Source organism: Mesoplodon mirus, assembly GCF_964341445.2.
Source record: "Mesoplodon mirus genome assembly, chromosome: 9".
NCBI lineage: Eukaryota > Metazoa > Chordata > Mammalia > Artiodactyla > Ziphiidae > Mesoplodon > Mesoplodon mirus.
In genome coordinates this window covers 72,251,343-72,271,928 of record NC_138985.1, presented here as the reverse complement: position 1 = coordinate 72,271,928, position 20,586 = coordinate 72,251,343, and the positions used below count along the sequence as shown (strand labels likewise).

At 43.4% G+C, this 20,586-nt stretch overlaps 1 protein-coding gene across 2 annotated transcripts in view; it reads right to left on the bottom strand.

Moving 5' to 3' along the window:
• Window positions 1–20,327, bottom strand: part of BMPER (BMP binding endothelial regulator) — a 255,227-nt gene extending 234,900 nt beyond the window's left edge. For both annotated transcript variants that reach the window (XM_082632885.1, XM_082632886.1), the window contains exons 1-2: window positions 20,075–20,327; window positions 18,936–19,021 (exon numbers count right to left, since the gene is read on the bottom strand). In XM_082632885.1, coding sequence (XP_082489011.1) covers window positions 18,936–19,021; window positions 20,075–20,207 — 219 coding nt within the window. In that variant the 5' untranslated portion in view covers window positions 20,208–20,327. The remainder of the gene's footprint in view (window positions 1–18,935; window positions 19,022–20,074) is intronic.
• Window positions 20,328–20,586: the final 259 nt, after the last annotated feature.

Genomic DNA, 20,586 nt, shown 5'->3' with positions numbered 1-20,586 from the left:
GAATCAGATCCATCCTCTGCCCTAGAAGAGCTTCCAGTCCAAGAGGGAGAGGGGCCAGAGCATAAACACGGCAAAAGCACCGCACATGCTGCAACATGAGTGGATGCAATTCTAGTCATGAGTTCAGAGGAGGCGAAGGTCTGTTACAACCAAATTCCACAGCCGTAAACTCCCAGAGATCATCCAAATCCTCTTGTTCTTCAGACACTAGGTGGGCCACTGAATGAGCCTCAGAAAAGTTCTGTCATACAGTTCTCTCACTGAGACAGAATTTGACCTACCTATGTTAGACCCTTGGGATTTGACAGCCCTCAAAAGGGATCTCCTTCAGTGATGCCATCCTAGTGCCCTCCAAGGTAGTGCAGCGACATGACTGGGCATTGCCTACAGTAGAGCAGCCTGTCTTATGCATATCATGGGAAAGACTTTGTGCCACTTTTTTCTTGCTCTACGAAATTGTAATATTTAACACACTTTGCTAGTCTTTCTTCCATAATATGTTTTAGGTAAAGTGTAAAATACCAGCATACTGAATTTTAATTTACATTACAAAACCAATCATCATTATGCTACCAAGTGTGAGTAGTAATATCTACTTTTAAAACCAGTGTTCCATAGGGCACATTTTATTCTATAATTATTATTGCTTATTATATACTTTACTACAATTTTATTTGGTTCATTGGAGATAGCTTTTCATCTTTGTCAGTGTATCTGTACAATTTCCCCACCATCCGACTTAATAGGCAAAGTAACGTGAGCCATGAAAATGGCAAGTCTTCATTACAGAAAAAGCAGAGTTTAGAGTAGAAAGGAAAAATCATAATTTATTTTTGAGGAAGAGTATTAGATCTTCAAATTATAGAGTCAAAAAATTACACACCATTAATTAATTGAATTAATTACTTAAAAACTAATTGATTCAATTAAACTGAATCTTAAAATTAAATTAAATTAAACATGGCGTATACTCAGTCATCCAACTGATACAGGTACACACTGGAAGGACCCAGCACTGTCCCAGGCCCTGGGATACAGCGTGAACAGGAGAGTCCACATCCTCACAGAGCTGACATTCTAGTAGGGAGGCCTTCAAGAAACAAAGACACACGTGATCCAATGGCCACTGATGAGGGCTTTTGAGAACAGGAAGCAGGACAAGGGAACAGAGTGACAGGGTGTGTACTATGGGGGAAGAGTGGTCAGAACAAAGGCCCTCTAATAAGGAAACATTTCCTCAGAGGCCAGAGTGAAGAAATGAGAATGTGTAAATATATTGAACAAATGTGTTCCAGGGACAGGAAAGGGCAGACGCCCTTGTTGAGAAGGTGCTGGGATCACGCAGGAGTAGCAGACCAGGAGGGGAAGATGCTTTGGGGGTGGGGCCAGAGACAGCATCAGAAGCCAGATCCGGCAGGGCCTTGGAGTTAGACTCCAGACTGTACGCCAAGTCAGCTGAGAAGCCACTGCGGGATGTTTGTAAGTAAGTGAAAAAATGGGATGTATAGTTTTCAATGGCCACTGCTTGATAATATATTGTCCAGAGGCAAAAGTGATCATGGAGATAGTTAGATATTACCAGATATATTTTCAAGGTTTTGCCATCAAGATTTGCTAGTAGATAGAATATAGGATGTAAGAGAAAGAGGAATCCAGGACCTCATGGCTGATGGCCTAAGAGAATGGAGCAGTGCAGCTGACATTGCTGGCTGGGGGGAAAGAGGTTTGGAGGAGGGGTGGAAAACGAGATCTCTGTCTGGGCCATTTTAAGTTTGAGATGTTTGGAGGTGCCAAGTAGACATCTGAATTTACAAGTCTGCATTTGAAGGGTAAGGGGACTGGGAACATAAATGTGGGAACTTTCAGCATATATGTATTTTTTAAGCCATGAATCTGTATAAAAATCACCTAGGGAAGGAGTGTAAATAGAGAAACGTCTTGATCGAATGAATCCTGGGGCCCTCCAATATTTAAAGTTCAAAAAGATAAGGAAGACCCAGCATAACAAGGTCTAAGAAAGAGTAGCCAAATAAACAAAATTCTTATAAACCCATCATTCAAATGCTGAGAGATCTCTATACGTGTAAGTCCTTATACACACCCACACCCACCCACAGGCGCAAATGCCCACAACTGTACACGATCGCTGGTTGAGATTATTACATTAACCCAGTGACCACCAGAGGTCACCTTCTCTCAGCACCTGCCACTGTGTCAGATACCTACAGACCGAGATGCTTCGGGACAGCTGTCGCTGTCCACGATTTAAGGCTCACAAGAGATGCTGTCTTGGCTACTGCTGGCCACTCTTTACCCCTAGTGCTAATAACCACCATGCCTGCCAAGCTACATCTCCAAGGGAACAGACTCAAGTTTAGGAAAATGCTGACTGCCTAGAAGATCTAAGAATGCCAAGGAAAAGTTCTAGGACCCGTGTCCTAAGGGAGCTTGGACCTACCAGAGACCAGTGACCAAATGGTAGGCGAGTGTTAAAGACGGGTGTGGGAGTGAGAGAACAATAAACCCCTAGGCGTAAAAAAAGAAAAGCAAGAGGAAAATCCCTCATTTTAAGTTTTCTTCTCAGTTGTACTAAGATCTAAAGCCAAAACCCTGGAATGAACAGAGTCCATAGTAAGACGCTGCTTTCAATTTCTGATCCTAACAAACATGGCTCAAAGCTAGGAGTGTGAGCTCATCTACAGCAGGGTAACTAGGATTTAGAGATCTAGGGAAGAGGCCTGCGGTCACAGGCAGGCACTGGCCAAGAAGCAGGGAAGCCAAGACCCCACAACCACCTTGGGGCTCACTCTGAAAGTGAGCAAGAGGCAGTGAGCAGCCAGCAGAGAAGCTGGAACTGGGGCTATGTTGCAAATTTGGGGTTTGTACTCCTGTCTGTCCTTTCAACATCGTATTTATTCCCATAAATACGTACTTGAAGACTGTGAAAGTCCCCCCACTGCCGGCATTCTCTCCACCAGGCTAAATGCTATCAGCACGCCATCATTACACGCCATCATTAGTGAAAAATATTTACTAACCCCCTACCTGGGTGCTTGGCACTGCTCTAGCTAGTGCTTTAACTATTCCCAGCAATCCTTTTCTCCACCGCTTGGTCATTATCACAAACGGTCCTCCTCTGGCCTCCACAGAGCTCCTCACTGGACTGTCCATCCCTCAAATGTCTGGCCCACATGGGGTGTGTAGGAAGAACCACCACCCCACTGTAATTGTTTGTGCATTTCATTATCAGGCTGGGACCAAGAATTAAAAACTGAAACTGAGAAAAACAAGACACAAAACTTGGGGAGTGGTGACATCATGGAAACGCCGGGATAATAACAGAGAAAGAAAATAACATGGTAAAAAATAATAAAGATGGAAATGATAAAGGTGGAACCCTGGAACAATGGAATGCCAGGCTAATTTAAAAACAAAAAGAACTTTTTTAAAAAAGGATTCTCATTAAAAGTATGGAAAATCGTTTAGCAACGTGACCAGAATTATGTGAAGGCAACATGAATCAGAACCTTGTCAGCTTGACTTTATTCTCTCCTGATCAGGGAAAGGAAAATGTGGGCAGAAATTGGGGGGGCATCAAGAGAACAGAAAGAACTAACATTTCCTCCCAGAATGAGTCCATTCTGGATGAGGAAGGGGCCTGCTGGGCGGAAGTTGCCAGCAGAAGGAAACAGCTTCTGTTATAGAGGTTTGGGAACGAAAGGGGTTGGGATGGGGCATATCTCTAAATCCAGCTTCACCTGGCCCTCAGCTCTTCATCGTTTGCCTCTGGCTCCTCCAGATGCTACTGGATCCCAGGAAGTCTGTCATAAAACCCTGGCTGTTCTGTCAAATTGCTACATCTAGTTGGCTCATGCTGGAGAAGCAACAAACATACGTTATATCAGCTTCACCCTGCAGCTCCTGTCCATCACAGAAAGACCACGGGAAACGGAGTGTATCCCTGTGGGAATCCATCTCATGGAAAGGCTAGCACCAACCTAGAGGGTCAGCCTGTCCCACCCAAAGGCGCCAGTCAGGACTCTACTTCACTGGACCACAAGGACTGTTAAAAACATAATCCCCAGGGAAGTTATTTGCTGGGTCTCTCTCACTCACCCCCTTGGGGTGCTTTCTTTTTTTGTGTGTGTGGTATGCGGGCCTCTCACTGTTGTGGCCTCTCCCATTACGGAGCACAGGCTCCGGACGCGCAGGCTCAGCGGCCACGGCTCACGGGCCCAGCCGCTCCACGGCATGTGGGATCTTCCTGGACCGGGGCACGAACCCGTGTCCCCTGCATCGGCAGGCGGACTCTCAACCACAGCGCCACCAGGGAAGCCCTGGGGTGCTTTCTTAACACTTGTAGTCAGAAAACATTCTCTGAGAGATATCTCAGTGGAGTCTACCCAGGATGGGTTAGCATTCCCGTACTTGAATTGTAGTCCCAACTCTCACTGATTAGTCATGTGTGCTTTGTCTTGCTTTGCTTTTCCGAGCCTTAATTATCTCAACTATGAAACAGGTTTCTTGAGAAGGCCTTCTCTCCCTCACAGCACGGCTTTGAGGAAGCCGTGAAGGTCAGGCTACCTCCAATTTAAGAACATGGTGTTGATTTGTAAAATAGTTATTGAGACTTACCACATGCGAGGTACTCTTCGAGACGCTTTGAGTGATGGTGAGAAGAATCAGACACTATTTCTACCCTGAAGAAGCCTAAAGTCTAGTAGGGAGACAGTCATGTAAATAATTAATGAAACTTCAGGGTAGGCAGGAGTAAGGGTTATAATATGAGAAATCAACACGAGGCTTCTAAGAAACAAGTGACTAATTCTGATCAAGTGACTAGGGGAGGCTTGATAGAGGAGAGGACATAAAGAGAAAATGTAGCACTTCAATAAAGATAGCTAATGTACAAGATAACTGCGTGAAAGGTCCACAAAAATAGTGTTACATAAATGAGAGTTGACTTATGGATAAGTTTGGTACCAATAACAGAATTTCAAATGTACCTGACCACTAGTGAACAAGTTGCTTCATTGGGGAATTTATCTATATTTATGGTTATATTCATATCCTTCTCTTTCCACTAACCTCAGTTGGGAAGAGTTTTTCAAGTACTGGCTCCTGCATGGAGTCACTGGAAGAGTTTATTAAATATGGAGATTCTCAGGTCTCTGCCAGATCTACTGAATCAGAATCTCTGGAGTAGAACCTCAGAATCTGCATTTTTAACAAGCTCCCTGGGGGTTCCTGTGCACATTAAAAAAAAAAGAGAGAGTCGGGCTTCCCTGGTGGCACAGTGATTGAGAGTCCGCCTGCCAGTGCAGGGGACACGGGTTCGTACCCTGGTCCGGGAAGATCCCACACGCCGTGGAGCGGCTGGGCCCGTGAGCCATGGCCGCTGGGCCTGCGCGTCCGGAGCCTGTGCTCCGCAATGGGAGAGGTCACAACAGTGAGAGGCCCACATACCGCAAAAAAGAAAAAAAAAAAAAAAAAAGAGTCACCTCTGCTGGTGTGAGAATTCTTACCACTGACTTGTTAATGACCTGCAACTGTGTGAGAGAAGACACATCATCAGACTGAAGAGGGTGGGTGAGGAGGGAGGAGGACGGAGAGGCTGGCAGTGATGGGAACGCAACTGTGTGTCCCTTGTCACCAGTGCTCACAGCTCTACTATAAGGGTCTCCCCCAACATGTACACAACCTCTGGTTCAATCACATTTTCACACTTCCATTTGAGTCTCTCTAATGAGACAAAGTCATTTGCAAGCTAACTCCATGATCCAAATTTCATATTAAGTACCTACATATACAATGCACATATATACGTGTGTATATACACATACGCCATCCAGCACAGTCAAGGAATAATAATTTGTTCTGATTAATCAGATACTCCAACCACGAGTTAATATCTATGGCCTGCACGAGTTCATCAATTTTCAAAGAACTCGAAAGCAATAACTTCAAAACTACCTGGAACATAATTTAATCTCTTTTTGTTCATGTAAAAAAGAGCTTTTTCTAATCTCACAGTGCCTCGGGCCACTATTAACATAAATGCTCACTACATATGTGCTGAGTTTAATAGCCATCAATCATTTTCCTACTTCGGTCGGTCCTGCAACTCGGTTCCCACGTTTCCTGCAGGGCACCCACCACGTGCCCCCTCTCACTGACCAAGGTGAATACCACTTCCCTCCCTTCCCCCTCCCCACGCCACCATCAGAGAGTCCTGAGGATGTGTACAGGAGCCCACTAATTCAGAGCTGGGGGCTCAGAGATTAAGAGGTGTTATGTTTTCCTATATCACCACAATTTATTTTTAGTTTGTGAACCCAGTATCAATTCACCCTGAATTTAAAGGCCCCCTCATTAAGATACATTGCAACAACCTGCGAGGAGAACTATGTCCAGTGAAAAATTCTCCAGGTGCTCAAAGTACATCTTAGGTTGTACCACAAGAAATTGCTGTTTTAATAGGTCAACACCAAATATCCAAAATTTCATATACTTCAATCTAATGCCAAATCTGGGAGCTCTATATTTCTGTAACTTGGCCAACTGGTGTGTAAAATACTTTAAGCAAATGTCTCTTTGCCCTTGCCCGGTGTACGGCTTACACGAAACAGAAAAAAAAAATCATATTTTTTAATAAATCCCAACTAGTTCCCTACATGCACACAGGCAATCACAAGGGAAAGGAAGCCACTGTTGTCTGGTACATGCACATCCCAGAGGTAAAAAAGAAAAGCCAGTTCTTCCCACAGAAGCCACCCCGGAACTAACTGATGACACTCACTGAAAAAGCAGACTTACGTCCCCTTCCCTGCCACCCAGCTACTCCCCAAATTCAGGCTGAGTCACCTCTCAGGGGAAACGAATTTCCGCCTGGGTGCTCACCTATTGTGCTCATGAGACGGCAAGTTGACCTCTGGTGGGTCCCACTGGGTCCTGGAACCACTGTTTCACATGTGCTTAAAAACAGGAAATCACCGCATCTCAATTCTAATAGGCCTGTGCCCCTCAAGGAGCATAAACCCAGGTACATGGCATAGCAGCTCTCAAGTGGAAGAATATCTGATTAGTCTTCTCATCCAGGAAAATAGCATCCCCCTGAGACCCAGAAACACTGGTATGTGAATGTCATGATGCTACTGCTTTTGCTCCATAAATCCACGAAGGAGGAGAGACCCAGTAGTCTGTGAGAGCTTCTAGAATTTGTGAATTTCTGAGGGGTACAGAGTCAGTACGAGGCAGTCAAACAGCCCAGCAAGGCTCTCCTGGAGACAGAAGTGGCAAGTTCCACAGGCCACTGGCCAGATGCAGCCCTGCCCTCTGAACCCAGAGGGAGCAATCGTCCTATCTTGGCTCAAACGGTTCTGTTCAATTAGAAAATAAAATGGAAAAGGAATCCCCCAGTATTTTTTAAATAAGAAGTTCTAAGAATAAATACGGAAAAGAATGCACATGTCATTACTTTGCTCACTAAACGGAAAGCAGTGAGTGGTTAAAGGAACTTTATTGCTAACGTTGCAGTCTGCAGATTTGCCCCCAAGAGGAACCTAAGGGAATAGGCTCAGAAATTTTTTTTACAGAGAGAGAGGGAAAAAAATTAAGATAAAGATGCTAAAAATGCCTCTCAATGAGGCCCAAATAAATGTAAGACCAGCTTCGGGCCTTCTAGTTTTCCTGCCTCCTCTCTGAAGGCCAACTCTATCTCTCCTGGAAATAGTCTTCTGAGGTCACCCACAGCTGCAGAGGCCAGAAGCACAAGCAGACAGTCCACTGCACAGCATCTCCAAATAAGATGCTCAGCCTACGCCTGACAGCCTTTGCAGCCATGAAAAAACCATCTGGCCAAAATCTATTTAGTTGACCAAGAATACAAGAGTTATTTTGGAAATGCATGCTTTTATGAGTGAAAATGTGAGGATTGTTATCTCCCTCACTGTGATTCTCTTTGAAGTGTCCCTGGGGTATCATGACTCATGTTGCAGATCCTCTCCCAGAGCCGTTTTATGGTTATTCCATCAAAGCAGGGCATTCGGGAGACATGCTCTGGTCAGGGAAGATGCCACTTGTCCCGCCCTCTCATTTTCTCTTGTTGAGTTACCTGTGTGAAACCTTCAAATTGCCATTCAGGTTATAGACCCTCGGGTCTATAAAGATCTGGGTTAGTCCCACCCATTACCTAACATTTGAAAGAAAAAGCAACAAAAAAACTCATTACACTGCACAACGTGTACATACAATAAGGCCTTTGTCCTTAAAGGAAAAACATAACTTTCAACAGAGTCGGCTCCCAGAAGCCAAGAGAGCTAACATCCAAAACCTAATATAAACACTGAGGCTTATGTCAAGGTTTCGGAGTTAGCCTCACTGAAAGGGGGAGGAAATGATGGGGAATGGCAGCCACAGGGATCCGAGGCATTTTTTCATTGTGATTTTTGAAAGCAGAACTGAGATAATCCCCGATCCTCCCCTCTTGGGCACCTCCTGCATTGTCGCCTACAAGGCTGCTTTCGACAGCAGGATATTTCTATAAGAGGGAATGTTCCTTTTGGTGCAAATAAAAGCAGGTCTTCATGTCTATATGATTCTAGTTTTCAAATGTGAGTACATTCCTTTCAAAGGAAAAAAACGTTTTTTGTAATGATTATTTAAGATGTCTTTTATAGAGGGGGTTGACCTTCTGTGACAAACTCTCTGGGAGAATCCTGTTTTGGAACTTGGAGTTCCATTCTGGGGGGGAGCGATCCCAAGTGTTAACAACCCAAATTATAAACAGGAAACTCCAGCCTGACTCCCACTCAAGTCCCAAGGTTGTGGACCTCTCACTGAAGCTATGGGGCTTCCAGAGATGAGGGGACAAGGCTCTTACACTTGAAGACCTCATCTCATAAGATAAAACTGCCCAAGTTAACTACATACAACGCAGAACATGCTATCAAAGAGAAGGAGCAGATTCCTAGAAAACAAACACACAAAGCTCTGTGAATGCGTAGGGTCCATACGTCCAAATCCAGTCACCTCAGTTAATCTGGGATCACCCGATACACCACGGGTATCCACAGAGTGACTGTGGCTGGGCAGATGGCAGGACCCTGCACGTTCTAAAAGGGAGAGGGGAATTCCCTGGAGGTCCAGTGGTTAGGACTCCACGCTTTCGCTGCCAAAGGCGCGAGTTCCATCCCTGGTCAGGGAACTAAGATCCCACCAGGCGTGCCTCACGGCCAAAAGTAAAATTAAATTAAAAAATAAAAGGCTTCCCTGGTGGCGCAGTGGTTGAGAGTCCGCCTGCCGATGCAGGGGACAGGGGTTCATGCCCTGGTCCGGGAGGATCCCGCATGCCACAGAGGGGCTGGGCCTGTGGGCTGTGGCCACTGAGCCTGCGCGTCTGGAGCCTGGAGGCCGCAACAGTGAGAGGCCCGCGTACCGCCAAAAAATAAAAAAATAAAAATAAAAAAATGTTTAAAGTAAAACTAAATAAATAAATTAAATTAAATGGGGAGGACTCTGACATGTCTGTCTGTGTGGGTCTACCAGTAATTAGTTTTACATTTCTGCCTCCGACCTGCCACTTCCTCGTTCAATGGCAAATACCCCAAAGGACAGCAAGGCCTCACTGTGAAAGCAACGTTGTGATTAGCTGTCTGGAGATGGACACCAGTCAAACAGGTGAACTTTTGAAGATGAAAAATAGAGGAGCAGCCCATCTTGCTAAGCCCCAAATACTTCCTGGGTTTTCTGTCTTTTATGGAAAAGATAGCAGTCGCTTCTACTGAACTTCCATTGTCTGCCCTGACAGAAGTCCAGAGTAAACACATGTCATAGGAATTGACAATAAATTGAAATAAAAGCGGTAGTCCATTAAATCCTTTCTTAGAAGTCTTGCAGTAGTCTATGTAATCACTTCTTAGAAGTATAGGATAGGCAGCAATTGCATAGCATTTAGGTAGTGGCAGTAGCTATCATTTCTGAAGTGCTTCCCATCTACCAGACCCTGTTTTAAGAATTTTACATGTTTTGACTCACAGTTCTGACAAAAGCCCTATGATGAAAATATAGATGTCGAGATACAGAAATATCAGGCAACTCACCCAGAGCCATACAACTATGAAAGGAGGCATGGGAACCACTACACTATCATTCCTAAAAAATATACTCATTAAAGTATATATTAAAAACTGGTTTATAGCATACACCTTACTTCCTTCCATTCCAGTTCTGGCCCATAATAATAATAATTCCACTTACACTGTTTACAAAGGTCTTTCACAAACACCAGCACATTTAATCCATACACATCACCTCAGTTAATGGCTACAGCAAACAGATGCGTTCTGCATTATGATTCCTCTTTAGAAATGAAGCTGAAGGGCACACATACCATTGTGACTTGCCCAGTACCCACGACTAAGGCTCAGAGAGACCAAGGTGGCTGCTGAGCGATGCACAGCTACAAGGCGGCCCTAGGGAGACTTGAACCCATAATTTCAGACACCAAGGTCACCACTCCACAGCTGTACTTCAATGACAAAACAGACATCAAAAATTTAGTGAAGGGCTTCCCTGGTGGCGCAGTGGTTAAGAATCTGCCTGCCAATGCAGGGGACACGGGTTCGAGCCCTGGTCTGGGAAGATCCCACATGCCGCGGAGCAACTAAGCCCGTGCGCCACAACTACTGAGCCTCCGCGTCTGGAGCCTGTGCTCCGCAACGGGAGAGGCCGTGACAGTGAGAGGCCCACGCACCGCGATGAAGAGTGGCCCCCACTCGCGGCAGCTGGAGAAAGCCCTCACACAGAAACGAAGACCCAACACAGCCAAAAAAAAAAAAAAATTTAGTGAAAAAAGAAAATATTTTTCCTGAAGATCTAACTAAGGGCTTAAATTATATCATAATATTTTTTAAAGCGCCATTAACAGCTTCATAGAGCACACCTGAAAGTTTACTATGGTAAGATTTTATATTAGTCAGGTTCTTTGATAATGTTGCTCTGATTCATAATAAAAAATGCCTCAATGTAGCCTTGTCCATTTTGCACTTAACTATAGAAACATTCCAAAGACACTTGCAAAAGCCTATTACTTTTATTCATGAAATTAGTTTTGTTTGGGGACCTTTGAAAAGTCATGTGGTATTTATTCACTTTTGCTAAGACCTTTTTAAATCACAGTTTGGAAAATTTGTGATTTTTGCACTAAATTTTCAAAATCCCTACAGCAATCTTAGTTTGGGATTTCTCTCAAACGAGTTTCCACCAAATTCTATCTATGATCAATTCTATTCCATGGGAAAATGTGCAGCAGGTACTAGGGACCTGGGCACCACTGACTGTTATTGATTGTTTAAAGTTAGAGAAGATGATGACAAAGTTCCCTCTATGACGTTCTCCTAGAAGGTTCAGTCTAACTCTGTAATATCTAATACCGCTGGTCTTTCTCCTCTTCAGGCATCTTCTGCCTTGGCCTATGCTTTGTTGGTTCTCCTTCTTCTGTAACCATTTCTCAATCTCTGTCATTGGCTTCTCCCTTTCTAACCTTCTTTTAAATAAGCCCTTTTAAATATAGCCCTTCTTCTAGTTACTGTTTCTTTTATGGGAGTTTGGGGTTGGTAGATGCAAGCTATTACATTTAGAATGGATAATCCTAATGTATAGCACAGGGAACTATATTCAATATCCTGTGATAAACCATAATGGAAAAGAATATAAAAAGAAGAATGTATATATGTGTATACCTGAGTCACTTCTAGTTACTATTATAGGCTCATTTCTTGAAATCTCAACATAGACCCCTTCCTAAGACAAATAATTTATTCCCAAAGTTCTGAAATTTATTTCAATGCAGACAGTTAACAAATTGCTGTCTTCTAGTCCTGATTTCTCTAGTGAGATCAAGATCTACATTTTGAAGAGCCTACCGGGTTTTCCTACTTGAAAGGTCTATGAAGCCCAGTCATCAATTCTAAACTCATTATCCCCACCCACATCTGTGACCTCTTCTCTTCCTACATTGTCTATAACATTGGCTAGAACTTCCAAAATTCCCTTCAATCCACCCCATCTCTCACCTGTGCCATCTATTTTATTGCCAAGTGCTATCAACTTGGGCTCCAAAACTCCTCTGCAAGTCTAGGGGTCCCAGCACATGGGTACACTTTTTTTAAGGTGGGTCCAATTTCGATTGTTGTATAAATTGTATAAATTGTGTGCTACCACTGAGAATACATCTACCAGACTGAATAATTTGCCGAAGGGGTCATGCAACAGCGCAGAGCAAGGTATCACTGTGAGTAAGAGGAGAGGGCTAGCACCCAAAATGGAATTTTGAGAGTGAGGCCTGGAAGTAAACAATTCTATTCAAGTGACAGCACCCAGAGCTGCTCCAGAGACACCACGTGATTAGCAACGTGACTGCTACAGAGACACAGTAGCACCTCATCCCACCGCAGTGACCACTGCATTTTAATTACTGTGTTTCTCTGGGCATTGTTTGGAGTCTTTTCATCCAAATATTCTAGAACTAGAAGGCAGTGAAAGTAATTCAAAAGAATAAGCAATATTGGTTTATCCCAACACCTTCTTTCTCACTGTCCATCCCTGTTCCGGGCCGCTTGCCCTCACCTGACCACAACACATCCCTAGTGCCTGTTGTCCAAACTCTGGCCCCTCCACACTCTAAACAACTCCCACAAAAGCTTCTAGAGGCATTTGCATAAAACACATCTTATTGTGTCATGCGGCTGAGCCAAAATATCAAATGGCTCCCCCAGTTCCACGAGTGGAACTGAGCTCCTTATTATTGCACTCAAAGTCCTCTATGCCTCCCACCAAGCCTTCTAACTCCAGCTTCCACCAGAACTTTGGGTACACTGGGCATACTGGACTCCGCCATCTCCACAATTCCCAAGCACACACTCCTCTGTGCCTTTCCTCCAATCACGCCTTGCCAAGACTATCTTTGCTCCGCCCATCAAAGTCCCAGATGATCCAATCAGAATTCATCTACAGCTCCCTTAGTACTTGAGTTTGAGTCTAGCATAGTGTTTTTCTGGCACTCCTATGAAACTTATTTATGTATGTGTCTTTCTCCTCTTTTCCGTTGTGGGCAAGAATCTGTGTTACTGGTCTTTGCCTCCCCAAGGTGCCCAACCAGCAGGATGCTTCAAACGCAGAAAAGGCAAAAAATGGAAGGGGAGAATGAAGTGTGAAGAGAAGGAAGAAAGAATAATATTATTGAATTTATAACCTGTTACTCCTAGTGCTTCGAGTGATGTTTTATAGAATTAGAACTGGGAATCAAGAGGTCTTAAAATATACACCCAGCGCATTTGCTGATCTTAACTAAGTTCAACAAGCACACTTGACCTCCTGGGGCCATGAAAGGTGATGTTATTAGTATTCTTTATAGCACAAAGAATTCAATAGACCATCAGTTGGACAGAAGTGCTACAGAAGAGGGTGTGAGAAACTGGTATCCTTTGTTTATTCAATGAATTTGTATTAATTGGTTTTATTTTCCATCGTTTTGCCTTGCCTGACTTTTCCTATTATGTCCTGTTCTCCTGCCCTCACTATATCTGAATCCCAATCTGGGGAAGGGCTCCCACACTTAAAACACAGTTTACAGCTGATGCGCACTATAAAGGCCGGTGCCTTGAAATGAAAAGAAAGCGTGTTTAAAATGGGACAGGGATGGGGAAGGGGAGCCCACAAGTAAGGAGGCAGCAAAAACCCACCCAGGTCTGGAACGGGGTGAGAGACTTCCACAAGGTGGGCCAGGAAAATCCCCATGATGCCAGACCACTAGGCAGTTTTTCCAGAATTACAGCACTTCTGAGTCCCAACGCTACCCTTCTGCCAATAAAAGTACAAGTGAAGGTGACCCCACAGGCATAGAGACATAAATACTCTGCAGAAAAACGAAGCCCCTCTTCCATGGAAAGTTTTTTTAGTGTTTAATGGAGAGCAAGGGGAAAACTTATACCAGGGCTCACAGACCACTGGACCAATAAGGAAACAACTCAGATAGACCCAGTCCAAGTCTAGAGGGACAGAAATCCCCATAAAATGTCACTGACTTAGCCCTGTTCATTCATAACTATGGGTGGGCTTGGCATCATTATCCCTATGTCTTTTCTCCATCAGCTTCCATTTTCTCCCTTTTCTGATGAACCTTTGCATCTAATTCCATGTGAGGAAATAAGAATTTAACATCATCATCAATATCATCAACAACAATAATGCATCATTCTGACTATATGCCAAGCTCTCGGCCAAGCCTTAAACGCTGTATCTCATTTGATTCTCACAGCAAGTCTATGAGCTCAGTAGTGATAGACGTCCCACTCTCCAGATGAGGAAATGGAGACTTGGAAAGGTGAAGTAACTTTCCCGAGTTCACCATCAGTAAGTGGCAGAGCCAAGATCCGAACCCAGGCTTGTCTGATGCCAGGGCCAAGGCTCTTTGCCAAAATGATATGAAACCAGCCAATAGCTGCCTGAACTGTGCCTTCCTCTGAAAGGGCCATCCAAGTCCAGACCTGGTTCATGTTACAAGACCAAGATCACTCTAACTCTCCCCAAAGTGAGCCTATTTCAGCTCTGCAGAGGCTGAAATAACTCTCTGAGCCCTCGGAAGTACCTGTAGACGTCTGTAAGTAGTAAACGACCACAGAAGCAAGTTGGTTTAGCATAGAAAACACTGTTTTCACATCCCAGATCTGTCTCTTAGTAACTATGTAACCTCAGGACATTTGCTCCACCTCTCTGAGCTTCAAGAAAGCATGGGTAATAATAATTATCTATGAGCTGGTACTGGTGAATTTGCCAGCACAATGCTGTAAATTAGTTACCTTTCCCCCCAAACTGTTCTATTGAGTACCTTATTCTATGGAAAGGCAATTGGTCGCAACACTGTCTAAACAGAGTATAAATAAATAAATAAATAGATAGATAAATAAATAAATAACTCCTGATCATTTCCTTAGTGAGCATCTAAAATCCAAAGTCTAAAAATGATATAAAACAATTTCCAAAAAATTGTGGCAACCTATGCATATGTGCATGTACTAAGTGTATCTCTCTGAACACATAAGGACTACTTTTTATCTCCTCTCCCTCTCTCTCTCCTTCACCCTCCTAGCTCTCCCTCTCTCCACCTCTTTCTCTCTCTCTCTCCCTCTCTCTCTCTCTCTCTCTCTCTCTCTCTCTCTCACACACACACACACACACACACAAACACACACGAATTGAATCCTGATGCACCGCTATCTCCCTCATTCTCAAACACGTGCCTAACACTTGTTCAGATAATAGATAACTAGTCTCTAGCCAGTTAATTTGAACAATAAAAAACATGAGGCTCTTATAGAGATAAGGTACCCGACAGAATCAAAGATGCTGGTAGCTGCTTGTTTAGTGACAGAAGATTTTTGTGATTAAAAAGTGGAAGACAGCAGACAAAGCCCCCTCTGTTTGCACCACTTGGTTGGCTCCAAGATAGGTGGAGCCCTGCTTCTTGTAACACCAAATTTCACGTTGCTTTTTATGAGCAGAGGGTCCATTTCTAAATTGCACCCCTGGATTTAAAAGAGGAAATTTAAACCTCAGAATAATGTTTTTTGCTGAACAAAATGTATGCCAAACTAAGCTCTGACTGACTTCTGGTTTTCTGAGTCCCAGCCTCCAAAGTTTTCTCAGGTTTCCAGTACTGGGCCGAACTCATTGGCTTGTGCCATTTCCTTCTATGCTACGGTTAGGTGGAAAAGGGGTGAGAAGCAGGGGTACCACGTCCCCAGGTTCACTGGATGTATATGGGAATGCCCGAAAGATCCAGGGGACCACTTTAGATTCATTAGCGGAGAGAGGCTGGCTTCTATCAGCTGTACTTCATGGAAGGCACCAACGTGTTGTCCTAGGCATTACGGGAAAAATAATTCTAGCAAGAAGGGGGAAAACATCATACAAAACAGCAATAAGTCTGGGCCTTCCTAACTCAGCCCCACAAAAGACCATTTTGTAAGATGGGGAAAAGCTGTGTTTTGCTTTCTAACTGAACAATGAAACACTTGCATCTTTAATCCAAACTGTCTACCCACTTCCCTAGATTTCAGGACAATGGCCTAACTTCTCACCTTCCCTCTTGAATAGTTGAACCCACACACTTTAGAATGATACCCATCAGCAGCTAACAAACAGGTTATTCTTGGACCACGACTGATGCTGGCAAAATGCTCGGGTCCAGGCAGACAAGGATAAGTGAGAATAAAATTATTCAGTTCTGCTTGCTGTGGCCACTGCATCCGCAGTCATCCTCAAAATTCCCACAGAAATAAGCTCATTCCACGTTTGAAACATTTCGGAGCTTAAGAGTTTAAATCAGGCCAAGTTGATTTTGTGGGGTTTTTCAAGCTTTTACACTGTAATTATATGCAGGACTTTGTGCCACCTATTTCCTCCCAACTGTAACATTTTACGTCTTTTTTAAGCATACGTTGAGGTTAGCTTTTTTTTTTTTTTCAGTACATGTTATGAAACAAGATATGAGCTTATACTCAACTTTAGGTAACTTTCTGCCAAAAGGCTGGACCAACACAAACTAAATATGACTATTTTCTTTATCCAAAGTACAGTTTTGACTATTACATACCCTCTTAATGTACATACATAAAACTAGCTCACAACTAAAGCTCCCTGCAGGTCAGCTGAAATCATAACGAGATTTTCCTTTCATATAATGTGATTAACAAATGTTAGCTAACCGAACTCCTAAAAGACTCAAAAGAAGAAATCAAAATAACTCAAGCAATGCCAAAAAGTCAAATAACTCAACAAACTTTCTATTTTTTTCTTTGCTTTTTCACATCTTTAACTTAGAAAACAGCCTGTTTCACTTGATTATATGCATGTGCTCTAGAGGCAGGTGAGAGTGAGTTCCAGCTCCACTATTTACAAAAATGTGACCTTCACAGGCTACTAAACTCCCCTAGCCTCAGTTTCCTCATCTGTAAAACAGAGGGATAAAAATCCTCAAAGGATTTTTGTGAAGATTAAATGAAACAATGCAGGCTTCAATAAGTGTGGGCAAATAGTGTTTCATAAATGTTAGTTGCTATTGCTGACATTATCTATCTGCTAAATAAGTCTACCTTCCAACCCCCCCCAAAAAAATGTCAACCAGACTCATGGCAGTCTAGGTGATTTGAAATTCATATACCGCAATGGGTCCCTCAGAAACTTACAACAGCAGACACAAATAAAGAAGCGGCCATCCATATATTCTTACTCAATTTTATCAAGTATTACAAATGTTTGGGAAGCAATAATAACTATGACAGCTTGGGCCCCATAATCCTAAACCCCTGCAAAGGTGACGGCAACAGATCACTGAGGCTTTCAGCTAGTGAGAGCTCTGAGGCATCCTCTGAATAGCAAGTGAGTTGGAGTACCAGAGTCCAGACTTTATATGTTTAGAAAGGATTTCTGACAGCTCTTACGAAGGCAGATACCTCCAAATGTTACTCGAAGATATAAATGAAACTACCACCCGTCTGAACTTAATCAATGCATTTCTGGAATAAATATCACTCCAGAACTCGAACTGACGCATCTTTTCAGATTCACTCTTTACCTTCAAAACAGCAAGATTCTAATATCTATTTTATTAGCAGTAAGGCTGTACTTTCGGGGAAAGGCACTACTTCACCCCGGGCAGGAGTATGGAAAAGGGGAAATGCTGTATGGAGAATTTTTATATATTTGGGAACAGTCTGCAAAACCCAAACTGTATATTTAAACTTTACAAATGTAACAATATTGTAATGCTTATCTCTGCGAACGGAATGCATTTTTACCTCTATTTCTGTTGATTTCCTTAGTCTTCAGAACCTGATAATCATTTGATACAGACATTCACCTTCACCCATTTATCATTTCACAACATTGACCTCATCTCTTGTCATGAAAAAGTTTGGGTAGTTTAAACGCAGATGGCTTGGCTTTCACCTAAACAGAGAAGAATCCCTTCTCTGGTTCCATACAGCATGTTGATCTGATAACAAGCAGTCATCTATCACTTGGGGGCTTTGCATTTGACTGCCTTAATGTATTTCCAACAGGGTTTTGTGATGTGTAGTTTTTAATCAAGGTTTGCCAAAACTGATTGGCATGTAAAACACTTTTAAGCAAAAATGTTGTTCTTTGTAAGTCTCTATTTCAGCTCAGAAATTCTTATTCGTATAACTTAATCTCCCCCGTGTGGTTACTTATTAGACCTTATCATTAACTATTAAGTTAAAATAAATTGAAACAAAATTTTTTTTTATCTACTAGCCACTGCCAGTGTTAACTAAGCAGCTGAAAGCCAAGTGTCATCCTCTAAGGATAGAAAGTCCTTTCTGACTCATGCTTCCAAATCAGAACTACAAAGACTGTTTTTGAGAGCTTAGGATATAAGAGGCAAAGAAACCCAAGATTACATCTTGTCCTCATGTTTGTGCTTTGTGACTCTCATCTCTTTTTCCCCTTGTCATATACCTTATCCCAGACCTTTATACCTAAATGTTATCATTTTCACACTGAGCTCAGACAACAGAATCAAGGCAGAAAGTTTGGTGGCACCTATGATTTGGTGGCAATAACCATTCCTGGGAACAGAAGGGTAAATGGTAATTATCACTGAGACATGCCATACCAAGTCCACCTTAAGTTTACTTCTGTAAACTGAGGTCAAAGATAAGAATTCCCAGACTGATGAAATGGAAACTGCAAAAGTCCATAATACTCAGAAATTCAACTGAATTCAATTCACCAGCTATCTGAAGTTTTGTAACGACCAAAACCAGTTTTTAAGATTTGGTCATATTACATTTAATGGATTCACCTTATCAGAGGGAGCAATTGACTTCACATTACCTGATCTCCATACTCACCATGCAGACACACATTATACAAGGGTTGTCCGTGATAAATGGAATCTGGAGAACTTCACCTTCATTTTCGCATTTTGCAACAGAACCTGAAGGGGAAAATAAGTTATTTAAATTTAGCTTAGTGCCATTGTTACAAAAATAGAATTTTTACATTAATGCTTTTTGAAACAACTATATCCAAATTTCAGAAATTCCTAATGAGTTTTAAATTCTCAAACTCACCCAAAAGAAGTCCCCCCCAAAGAAAATCTATTTTAAATAGTTTTATTAGAACAGGTTTGTTTTGTTTTTTTAAAGGCCGTGCTATATAGATAGATTTTCTGCTTTCGATGGTTTAAGCACAATTCCAAGTATTTCACTGGATCCTTAATAACACCCCTCCTTCATGAAGGCATTTCAAGTAAACACACACTCCCACATGCAAAAAAAATTCAAATTGGCCATTAAGGCACATTTTAAATTTGAACAGAATTCAGGACAGTGTCAGTGAACAGGCCTTTATATAAATCCGCCTCGTATTGTCTTGAGCTGAAATCACTTTTTGAAACACAACCTTCTTTTCTCTTTTAGAAATTGCCTCAATATTTTCTTTTCTGCCCCAGGTGTCAGTAAAGTATGCCCTTCAGAATAGCAGCTCAGGTCTTCACCTGCCTGAAAGCATATAATTATTATATCCTACTATTATTACCCTTTTAAAATATGATAGTTTCTTTAAATTCAAGGTGCTTTAAAAAGCACTCCCTGTACAGAAGCTATATTGGAACCCTATAGAGTGAGAAAGGCCGATGGGTGGAAAACGGTTAAAATTTTTTTCTTTAATTGTATACGGGAGAAAAGATCAAAATAAAGATTGACGAAAACTAAAAATAAATAAAGGAACTTCTTAAATTCAAATAGAAGAATTTCCGTTATCACTATACTATTGATGTCAACAGCCTCCTCGCCCTCCACCCCTTAACCTACTCACTGCCTTCCCACCCCTTAACCCCGCGGGCTTCGCTTCTTGCCCACCGCCAGCGAGGGGCAGGCACCTAGGTGCTCGCTCCCCGCCCTCCCGTCCCCGAGGCCAGCCAGCGCTTCCTCTCCCAGGTACCAAGCCAGCGTCCGGGAGGGTCGGTCCCTCCCGCCCCCTCCCCTACCTGTCAAGAAGGAGGAAGCCAGAGACATGGGGACCCCCGAGCAATTGAGCAGCAGCAAGACGCAGCAGGTAATCCCGGGCGAGCGCCGGCAGGGACGCTCAGCCAGAGCCCTGACGCCGGAGAACCAGAGCATCGTCACCTGGAGGGAATCCCGGGCGACTGCAGGTCCCGCGCCGCCGCCTATGCTCCACTACCGCCGCTCGCAGTCAAAAAGGGCTCTCAGCCGGCGAGTCGGGAGACAGTCCGTTAAGGAGGGAGGCGGGCGCCCGGGAGCCTGGGGCGGGGGGGTGGGGGGGCTGAAGGGGGAGGCGGGAGAGCGAGGCGAGGGGTGAGGGGCACCCAGGGAGGAGGGGTCCTGCGGCCAGGCTCCTCCAATGCGGCTTTTTTTTTTAAGGAGTTGCTTGCAGCGGTTTAGTCGTCGGCTCCTCCATACTAGAGAGGGGGCCGGGAGGAGGGGGTATCGGAGCAGCCGGAGATAGGCAGAGAGGAGTGGCTGCGCTTCCCGCTGCGCA